The sequence below is a fragment of the Carcharodon carcharias genome, chromosome 30 (genome assembly GCF_017639515.1).
Source record: "Carcharodon carcharias isolate sCarCar2 chromosome 30, sCarCar2.pri, whole genome shotgun sequence".
NCBI classification, from domain to species: domain Eukaryota; kingdom Metazoa; phylum Chordata; class Chondrichthyes; order Lamniformes; family Lamnidae; genus Carcharodon; species Carcharodon carcharias.
Window position 1 is genome coordinate 32,710,304 of NC_054496.1, and position 11,054 is coordinate 32,721,357.

The window sequence follows — 11,054 nt, forward strand, 5'->3', positions numbered from 1 at the left end:
AGGTGGGGAGGGTCCAGTGCCACAGGGCACCAGGAAGGTGGGGAGGGTCCAGTGCCACAGGGCACCAGGAAGGTGGGGAGGGTCCAGTGCCACAGGGCACCAGGAAGGTGGGGAGGGTCCAGTGCCACAGGGCACCAGGAAGGTGGGGAGGGTCCAGTGCCACAGGGCACCAGGAAGGTGGGGAGGGTCCAGTGCCACAGGGCACCAGGAAGGTGGGGAGGGTCCAGTGCCACAGGGCACCAGGAAGGTGGGGAGGGTCCAGTGCCACAGGGCACCAGGAAGGTGGGGAGGGTCCGGTACCACAGGGCACCAGGAAGGTGGGGAGGGTCCGGTACCACAGGGCACCAGGAAGGTGGGGAGGGTCCAGTGCCACAGAGCACCAGGAAGGTGGGGAGGGTCCAGTGCCACAGGGCACCAGGAAGGTGGGGAGGGTCCAGTGCCACAGGGCACCAGGAAGGTGGGGAGGGTCCAGTGCCACAGGGCACCAGGAAGGTGGGGAGGGTCCAGTGCCACAGGGCACCAGGAAGGTGGGGAGGGTCCAGTGCCACAGGGCACCAGGAAGGTGGGGAGGGTCCAGTGCCACAGGGCACCAGGAAGGTGGGGAGGGTCCAGTGCCACAGGGCACCAGGAAGGTGGGGAGGTCCAGTGCCACAGGGCACCAGGAAGGTGGGGAGGGTCCAGTGCCACAGGGCACCAGGAAGGTGGGGAGGGTCCGGTCCACAGGGCACCAGGAAGGTGGGGAGGGTCCAGTGCCACAGGGCACCAGGAAGGTGGGGAGGGTCCAGTGCCACAGGGCACCAGGAAGGTGGGGAGGGTCCAGTACCACAGGGCACCAGGAAGGTGGGGAGGGTCCAGTGCCACAGGGCACCAGGAAGGTGGGGAGGGTCCAGTGCCACAGGGCACCAGGAAGGTGGGGAGGGTCCAGTGCCACAGGGCACCAGGAAGGTGGGGAGGGTCCAGTGCCACAGGGCACCAGGAAGGTGGGGAGGGTCCAGTGCCACAGGGCACCAGGAAGGTGGGGAGGGTCCGGTCCCACAGGGCAACAGGAAGGTGGGGAGGGTCCAGTGCCACAGGGCACCAGGAAGGTGGGGAGGCTCCAGTGCCACAGGGCACCAGGAAGGTGGGGAGGGTCCAGTGCCACAGGGCACCAGGAAGGTGGGGAGGGTCCAGTGCCACAGGGCACCAGGAAGGTGGGGAGGGTCCAGTGCCACAGGGCACCAGGAAGGTGGGGAGGGTCCAGTGCCACAGGGCACCAGGAAGGTGGGGAGGGTCCAGTGCCACAAGGCACCAGGAAGGTGGGGAGGGTCCGGTCCCACAGGGCACCAGGAAGGTGGGGAGGGTCCAGTGCCACAGGGCACAGGAAGGTGGGGAGGGTCCAGTGCCACAGGGCACCAGGAAGGTGGGGAGGGTCCAGTGCCACAGGGCACCAGGAAGGTGGGGAGGGTCCAGTGCCACAGGGCACCAGGAAGGTGGGGAGGGTCCAGTGCCACAGGGCACCAGGAAGGTGGGGAGGGTCCAGTGCCACAGGGCACCAGGAAGGTGGGGAGGGTCCAGTGCCACAGGGCACCAGGAAGGTGGGGAGGGTCCAGTGCCACAGGGCACCAGGAAGGTGGGGAGGGTCCGGTCCCACAGGGCACCAGGAAGGTGGGGAGGGTCCAGTGCCACAGGGCACCAGGATGGTGGGGAGGGTCCAGTGCCACAGGGCACCAGGAAGGTGGGGAGGGTCCAGTGCCACAGGGCACCAGGAAGGTGGGGAGGGTCCAGTGCCACAGGGCACCAGGAAGGTGGGGAGGGTCCAGTGCCACAGGGCACCAGGAAGGTGGGGAGGGTCCAGTGCCACAGGGCACCAGGAAGGTGGGGAGGGTCCAGTGCCACAAGGCACCAGGAAGGTGGGGAGGGTCCGGTCCCACAGGGCACCAGGAAGGTGGGGAGGGTCCAGTGCCACAGGGCACCAGGAAAGTGGGGAGGGTCCAGTGCCACAGGGCACCAGGAAGGTGGGGAGGGTCCAGTGCCACAGGGCACCAGGAAGGTGGGGAGGGTCCAGTGCCACAGGGCACCAGGAAGGTGGGGAGGGTCCAGTGCCACAGGGCACCAGGAAGGTGGGGAGGGTCCGGTCCCACAGGGCACCAGGAAGGTGGGGAGGGTCCAGTGCCACAGGGCACCAGGAAGGTGGGGAGGGTCCAGTGCCACAGGGCACCAGGAAGGTGGGGAGGGTCCAGTGCCACAGGGCACCAGGACGGTGGGGAGGGTCCAGTGCCACAGGGCACCAGGAAGGTGGGGAGGGTCCGGTACCACAGGGCACCAGGAAGGTGGGGAGGGTCCAGTGCCACAGGGCACCAGGAAGGTGGGGAGTGTCCAGTGCCACAGGGCACCAGGAAGGTGGGGAGGGTCCAGTGCCACAGGGCACCAGGAAGGTGGGGAGGGTCCAGTGCCACAGGGCACCAGGAAGGTGGGGTGGGTCCAGTGCCACAGGGCACCAGGAAGGTGGGGAGGGTCCAGTGCCACAGGGCACCAGGAAGGTGGGGAGGGTCCAGTGCCACAGGGCACCAGGAAGGTGGGGAGGGTCCAGTGCCACAGGGCACCAGGAAGGTGGGGAGGGTCCAGTGCCACAGGGCACCAGGAAGGTGGGGAGGGTCCAGTGCCACAGGGCACCAGGAAGGTGGGGAGGGTCCAGTGCCACAGGGCACCAGGAAGGTGGGGAGGGTCCAGTGCCACAGGGCACCAGGAAGGTGGGGAGGGTCCAGTGCCACAGGGCACCAGGAAGGTGGGGAGGGTCCGGTGCCCCAGGGCACCAGGAAGGTGGGGAGGGTCCAGTGCCACAGGGCACCAGGAAGGTGGAGAGGGTCCAGTGCCACAGGGCACCAGGAAGGTGGGGAGGTTCCGGTACCACAGGGCACTAGGAAGGTGGGGAGGGTCCAGTGCCACAGGGCACCAGGAAGGTGGAGAGGGTCCAGTGCCACAGGGCACCAGGAAGGTGGGGAGGGTCCAGTGCCACAGGGCACCAGGAAGGTGGGGAGGGTCCAGTGCCACAGGGCACCAGGAAGGTGGGGAGGGTCCGGTCCCACAGGGCACCAGGAAGGTGGGGAGGGTCCAGTGCCACAGGGCACCAGGAAGGTGGGGAGGGTCCAGTGCCACAGGGCACCAGGAAGGTGGGGAGGGTCCAGTGCCACAGGGCACCAGGAAGGTGGGGAGGGTCCAGTGCCACAGGGCACCAGGAAGGTGGGGAGGGTCCGGTACCACAGGGCACCAGGAAGGTGGAGAGGGTCCGGTACCACAGGGCACCAGGAAGGTGGAGAGGGTCCGGTACCACAGGGCACCAGGAAGGTGGGGAGGGTCCAGTATCACAGCGCATGGGGGGATAGTGCTTAGGCTCGAAGGGCGCCTGGTGAGGAGGATAGTGCCCAGCACCACTAGGCACCAGGCGTGGGGAAATCGCAGAATTAGAATCACACAATCACAGTGGAGAAGAGGCCCTTCAGCCCATTGAGTCTGCACCGACATGTGAGAAACACCTGACCTACCGACTAATCCCATTTACCAGCACTTGGCCCATAGCCTTGAATGTTATGATGTGCCAAGTGCTCATCCAGGTACTTTTTAAAGGATGTGAGGCAACCCGCCTCCACCACCCTCCCAGGCAGCGCATTCCAGACTGTCACCACCCTCTGGGTAAAAAAGCTTTTCCTCACATCCCCCCTAAACTTCCTGCCCCTCAACTTGAACTTGTGTCCCCTCGTGACTGACCCTTCAACTAAGGGGAACAGCTGCTCCCTATCCACCCTGTCCATGCCCCTCATAAACTTGTACACCTCAATCAGGTCGCCCCTCAGTCTTCTCTGCTCCATCGAAAACAACCCAAGTCTATCCAGCCTCTCTTCATAGCTTAAATGTTTCATCGCAGGCAACATCCTGGTGAATCTCCTCTGTACCCCCTCCAGTGCAATCACATCCTTCCTATAATGTGGCGACCAGAACTACACACAGTACTCCAGCTGTGGCCTCAACAAGGTTCTATAGAACTCCAACATGAAATCCCTACTTTTGTAATCTATGTCTCAATTGATAAAGGCAAGTGTCCCATATGCCTTTTTCACCGCCCCACTAACATGCCCCTCTGCCTTCAGAGATATATGGACACGCACACCAAGGTCCCTTTGTTCTCAGAACTTCCTAGTGTCATGCTGTTCATTGAATACTTCCTTGTTAAATTACTCCTTCCAAAGTGTATCACCTCACACTTTTCAAGGTTAAATTCCATTTGTCCATTTGACCATCCCGTCTATATCTTCCTGTAGCCCAAGACACTCAACCTCACTGTTAACCACCCGGCCAATCTTTGTGTCACCTGCAAACTTACTAATCCATAGTCATCTATATCGTTTATATAAATGACAAATAATAGGGTGAGCACAGATCCCTGTGGAATGCCACTGGACACTGGCTTCCAGTCACTAAAGCATCCTCCTGTCATCACCCTCTGCCTCCTACAACTGAGCCAATTTTGAATCCACCTTATCAAATTACCCTGTATCCCATGTGCATTTGCCTTCTTTATAAGTCTCCCATGTGGGACCTTGCCAAAGGCTTTGCTGAAATCGATATAAACTACATCAACGGCACTGCCCTCATCTACACACCTGGTCACCTCCTCAAATAATTCAATCAAATTTGTTAGGCATGACCTCAATCTGACAAAGCCATGCTGACTATCCCTGATCAAACCTTGCCTCTCCAACTGGAGATAGATACTCTCCTTCAGAACTTTCTCCAATAGTTTCCCTACCACTGACGTGAGACTCACTGGCCTGTAGTTCCCTGGCTTCTCTCTACAATCCTTCTTAAATAGCGGATCCACATTATCTGTTCTCCAGTCCTCTGGCACCTCCCCCAGGGTCAGAGAGGAATTAAAAATTTGGGTCAGAGACCCTACGATCTCAACCCTTGCCTCCCCTATGCCTTTAGGAAGGGAGGGCCCAGTCGCACAGGGCACTGGGGGGAGACAGCCCAGTCACACAGGGCACTGGGGGGACAGGACCCAGTCACACAGGGGCACTGGGGGGAGACAGCCCAGTCACACAGGGGCACTGGGGGGACAGGACCCAGTCACACAGGGGCACTGGGGGGACAGGACCCAGTCACACAGGGGCACTGGGGGGAGACAGCCCAGTCACACAGGGGCACTGGGGGGAGACAGCCCAGTCACACAGGGCACTGGGGGGAGACAGCCCAGTCACACAGGGCACTGGGGGGAGACAGCCCAGTCACACAGGGGCACTGGGGGGAGACAGCCCAGTCACACAGGGGCACTGGGGGGAGACAGCCCAGTCACACAGGGCACTGGGGGGAGACAGCCCAGTCACACAGGGGCACTGGGGGGAGACAGCCCAGTCACACAGGGGCACTGGGGGGACAGGACCCAGTCACACAGGGGCACTGGGGGGAGACAGCCCAGTCACACAGGGCACTGGGGGGACAGGACCCAGTCACACAGGGCACTGGGGGGAGACAGCCCAGTCACACAGGGCACTGGGGGGAGACAGCCCAGTCACACAGGGCACTGGGGGGAGACAGCCCAGTCACACAGGGGCACTGGGGGGACAGGACCCAGTCACACAGGGCACTGGGGGGACAGGACCCAGTCACACAGGGCACTGGGGGGAGACAGCCCAGTCACACAGGGCACTGGGGGGAGACAGCCCAGTCACACAGGGCACTGGGGGGAGACAGCCCAGTCACACAGGGCACTGGGGGGAGACAGCCCAGTCGCACAGGGCACCAGCGAGAGTGCCTAATCCCAGAAGGAATTGGTGGGGGGGTGGTGGGGGTGTGAGGTAATGTAATTGTGTGTGCACTGCTAGGGAGAATGAGGCAGTGGGAGATCTAATGGTAACTGTTTCAGAGGGGTAATGTGGTGGTAGAGGGGGGAGGGTCTGATGCTGAGTATTCCCCCCGTGGGGGGGTGGGGATGGGGGCGGGATATGGGGATCGCTGAGGAAACTTGGCGAAATGTTTTCATTTGTGCTGCTAACATCCCTGTTCTTCCATGTAGCTATGATCACTCTGACGGAACTCGCAACTCTCTCAGATAGCCAGCCCACTCATCGCCTCCTCAAACCCTGGTGGGATGTTCTGATGGACTATTTGGTGGTCATTATGCTGATGGTGTCTCTCCTGTCTGCAACCCTGCTCATTTCGAAAGATAAGGTCGTCTGCCTGCCTTGTGACCACGTGCGAGGCCTAAACACGAGCACCACATGCACAACCACGTCTCAGACTCGCACGGTGGAATCTCCTACAGAAAGCCCTCGGAGTGTCGAGCGAGGCAGCCGCACCACCTCGGAGTCGCAGATAAAACCCTCGGGCCCGACAGAAATCAAATCACCATCTCCAACCAGACTGCCAAGGGTCAGAGGCTACAAGACAAACTTGGACTACCAGCAGTATGTCTACATCAGCCAAGTGTGTTACCAGAAGGCCCTGCCCTGGTACTCAAAGTACTTCCCTTATGTAGCCCTTGTCCACACCATTATCCTGCTGGTCAGCGGCAACTTCTGGTTCAAGTTCCCAAAGACCTCCTCCAAAGTGGAGCACTTTGTCTCCATCCTGGGCAAGTGTTTCGAGTCCCCCTGGACCACCAAGGCTGTCTCCGAGACGGCCAACGAGGACTCGGAAAACAGCCAGAACAGGACGAAAATGTTCAAGTCGGTGACGCTGGAGCCCAGTGAGAACTCTGACACCAGCTCCTCGCTGACCTCCTGCCCCGAGGTGACCTTTGAACCTCCGGTCAGCGGCTCACCTTCGATGAACATCCTGGACAAACAGGATGGCGAGCAGGCCAAGGCCCTCTTTGAAAAGGTGCGCCGATTCCGGGCCCACACGGAGGACGGGGACCTGATCTACAAGTTCTACGTTGGTCAGACGGTGGTGAAGGCCCTCAAATTCCTCATCATCCTGTGCTACACCTTCACCTTTGTCAATTCGATTACGTTTAAGCACATCTGCAAGCCCAAGATTAAAAATGTCACCGGCTACTCTGTCTTTTTCTGTACTCACAGCATGGCCTACATGCTGAAGAAGCTGCTGATCAGCTACATCATTCTGATCGCACTGTACGGACTGGTGTGTCTCTACACCTTGTTCTGGCTCTTCCGCGGGTCGCTGAAGGAATATTCCTTTGAGAAGGTGCGTGAGGAGAGTAATTTCAGTGACATTCCCGACGTGAAGAATGACTTTGCCTTTCTCCTGCACATGGCGGACCAGTACGATCAGCTCTACTCCAAGAGGTTTGCCATCTTCCTGTCGGAAGGCTGTGAGAGCAAACTGCTCGAGATGAACCTCAACCACGAGTGGACCTATGAGAAGCTGAGGCAGCACGTCTCGAAAAACATGCAGGGCAAGCTGGAGCTGCAGCTCTTCATGCTGTCCGGGATTCCGAAAGCAGTCTTCGACATGAGCGACCTGGAGGTGCTGAAGCTGGAGCTAATCCCTGATGTTCGGTTGCCAGCTAAAATCTCCCAGATGGTGGCTCTGAGGGAGCTCTACCTTTATCACTGCCCTGCAAAAGTTGACCAGATTGCCTTCAACTTCCTCAGGGACCATCTTCACATTTTGCACATCAAGTTCACTGACATTGGGGAGATCCCGCTCTGGGTGTACTCACTGAAAAACCTGGCGGAACTACACCTTTCTGGCAACCTGAACTCTGAGACCAACAAGGCCATTGGCCTGGAGTCCCTGAAGGAGCTGAGGCATCTCAAAATTCTCATCATGAAGAGCAATCTCTCCAAAATCCCTTCGAACGTTATGGAGCTCGCTACCCACTTGTCCAAGCTGGTCATTCAGAATGATGGCACCAGATTACTGGTCCTTAACAACCTGAAGAAGCTGGCCAACCTCTCCGAGCTGGAGCTGCAGAACTGTGAGCTCGAGAGGATCCCACACGCCATTTTCAGCCTCGCCAGCCTGCAGAAGCTAGACTTGAAATCCAACAACATCCAGACCATCGAGGAGATCATTAGCTTCCAGCATCTCAAGAGACTCTCCTGCCTTAAACTTTGGCACAATGCCATCACTTCCATCCCAACGACCATCAGCCTCATCAGGAACCTCGAGCAGCTTTACCTCTCCAACAACAAGTTGGAGTCCTTGCCCAGCGCCCTCTTCACCTTGAGAAAACTGCGGCACCTGGACCTCAGTCACAACCTGCTCACGGCTGTCCCACCAGACATTCACCTGCTACAGAACCTGCAGCACTTCGCTATCACCAAGAACAAAGTGGAGACCCTGTGTCTCCAGCTCTTCCACTGCCTCAAATTGAAGACCTTACAGCTGGGGCAGAACTGTATCACTCATATTCCCCCCGAAATCGGACATTTGACGCAACTGAGCTACCTGGAGCTGAAAGGAAATCACTTGGAGAGGATTCCACCTGAGATTGGCAGTTGTCTGTTACTGAAGAAGAACAATCTCATCGTTGAAGACCTTCTGTTTGATCACCTTCCGATCGAGGTCAAAGATAACCTCACAGACCAAGACTTTATTTCTATTGTTTAATTTGTCTCTCTAGAGTTACAGAGTCTCTTATCATTGGATCACTGACCTCCCAGAGTGATCCAGTGGAGTTTCTCTCATTGGGTCAGCTCTCTCTAGTTTGCAGCCAATGTTGTTTTCAGGTCGGGTTAGACCCTGAGCATTATCACTTAGAGAATTTTAAATCCACTAAAGTTCACTCGTGTTATACTGGACTAAAGCTCGACTAGTGTCACAAACAAAGCTGGTGACTAGAATCAAAACTTAGACAGAGATGTTACCTCGAGGCACACTTTTAGGAGTTAGTAGATGCCTCTGTGTATTAGCACAATAGACAATAATCACTCTGAGGGATGCATTAAAATATACCATTACTTGTGCTGCGTGTCTAACCCTGAGAGAGAGAGAGACTCTCTGTAGAGCAATCCTGTAGAGTAAGGTCAGTCCTTTACCCACACTGTCTCTCTGTAACCCTGCAAGTTTATTTCTCTCCTGTGCTCAACCAATTTCCTTCTTGCTCTCTCTCTCTCACACTCTGCACCCTTTCTCTTTTGTTGCTGACCCCCGCTCTCTCTCTCTCTCTCTCTCTCTCTGTACTATGGCCCCCCACCTCTCTCTCTTCCCCTCTCTCTCCCTCTGCTACCCCTATCTCTCTCACACAATCTCAGAATTGTTATGGTTGTAGAAGGAGGCCATTCGGCCCATCATGTCTGTACCGGCCTTCTCTCACTCGGCTCTGCTCTCCCTTTCTCTCTTTCTTGCTCTGCTACCCCTCTCCCCCTTCTCCCCTCTCCCCCTCTGTCATCCTCTCTCTCCCTCACCCTGCTCCTCCGTCTCTCTCTCTCTCTCTCTCTCACTCAACACGCACTGTGTCCACTTACAGAAACACCATATCAAGCTTAAAAAATTCAAATCAGCCCCTGCTGGAAAGACCCTGAATCTGTGGAGAGAATGGACAAGTTAACAATTTAGGTTTAATTATTTTTTTTCAGAACTGGAAGGTATTAGTGATGAACATGAAGAAACTTGACAAGTGTAAAGAAAATAATGCAGTCTGAACTCAGAATGTTTCAAATTGCAATTGATTTCCTCCTGTCCTTCAGACAGTTCCACTGAGCTCAGTGTTTGAGAAGCTGAGGATCTGCCGGAGGGGGAGGGGCAAATTGATGCAGTGGGGAGTGGGGGGGGTAGGGGTGAGCCAGTGCAGTAGTGGGGGGGGGGGGGCGGGGTGAGCCAGTGCAGTAGTTGGGGGGCGGGGGTGAGCCAGTGCAGTAGTTGGGGGGGGGTGAGCCAGTGCAGTGTGTGTGTGTGTGTGTGTGTGTGTGTGAGTGTGTGTGCTGGGGGTGGGGGTGGGGGTGAGGGTGGGGTGAGCCAGTGCAGTAGTGGGGTGGGGGGGGAGGGGTGAGCCAGTGCAGTGTGTGTGTGTGTGTGTGTGTGTTGGGGGGGTGGTGAGCCAGTGCAGTGTGTGTGTGTGTGTGTGTGTGTGTGTGTTGGGGGGGTGGTGAGCCAGTGCAGTGTGTGTGTGTGTGTGTGTGTGTGTGTGAGTGTGTGTGCTAGGGGTGGGGGTGGGGGTGAGGGTGGGGTGAGCCAGTGCAGTAGTGGGGTGGGGGGGGAGGGGTGAGCCAGTGCAGTGTGTGTGTGTGTGTGTGTGTGTGTGTGTGTGTGTGTTGGGGGGGTGGTGAGCCAGTGCAGTGTGTGTGTGTGTGTGTGAGTGTGTGTGCTGGGGGTGGGGGTGGGGGTGAGGGTGGGGTGAGCCAGTGCAGTAGTGGGGTGGGGGGGGAGGGGTGAGCCAGTGCAGTGTGTGTGTGTGTGTGTGTGTTGGGGGGGTGGTGAGCCAGTGCAGTGTGTGTTGGGGTGGGATGTGGGGGGGTGGGGGGGTGGGTGGTGAGCCAGTGCGCCAGTGCAGGGGGGGAGGGGTGTGTGGCTGCTGGCTGCAGGGTATCGTGTCAGTTTAGACAGTCGATTGGAGGTCAGGTTTTTGTTCCTTGGCTCTCCTGAGCAGTGTATAAAGGAACTATCAGGCATTGGTTAGCACTGTGAGATCAAGGTAGTGTGCTTTAATAATGATAGTGGGCTGAGGACTGGGGTAAAGGGGTGTGAGTAATTGTACAGACCACCTTCCCATGTTGTGGCTGGGGATGATAGGCCAGCTATGGATGAGTATTGGGTAAACTCTCACTGTTACTCGATGCTAGAGGCGAAACATTGCCTATAGGACAAGAATGACCCAGGAGAGGGGGAATGTCACTAACTGTTGACCCCCTTTAAACGGGGAGCCCTGGATAAGGAGCAAACAATAGAAGAGGAGGATTGATAGGGTAGCTGTGTGGATGCCACACTTTTGGGTTGAAAGCAGATTTATTGTTCAAAATCTGCTTGAGCATGAAGGAGAAACTGAATTAGTCTGGAGAACTTGTTGTGATTTTCAATCCTCAGTGTCCTTAACAAATAGGCTGAAGGTTTCGATGATTCAAGCTTCAATCAATGAGTTAACAATTCACAAAACAAACTAAGGAACTGATTAA

The 11,054-nt window shown here is 57.4% G+C and overlaps 1 protein-coding gene across 1 annotated transcript in view; it reads left to right on the forward strand.

The window, feature by feature from the left end:
- LOC121271204 (volume-regulated anion channel subunit LRRC8D-like) overlaps positions 1-9,693 on the forward strand; it is a 397,497-nt gene extending 387,804 nt beyond the window's left edge. The window contains exon 4 of the mRNA XM_041176985.1: positions 6,050-9,693. Coding sequence (XP_041032919.1) covers positions 6,052-8,553 — 2,502 coding nt within the window. The 5' untranslated portion in view covers positions 6,050-6,051 and the 3' untranslated portion in view covers positions 8,554-9,693. The remainder of the gene's footprint in view (positions 1-6,049) is intronic.
- Positions 9,694-11,054: the final 1,361 nt, after the last annotated feature.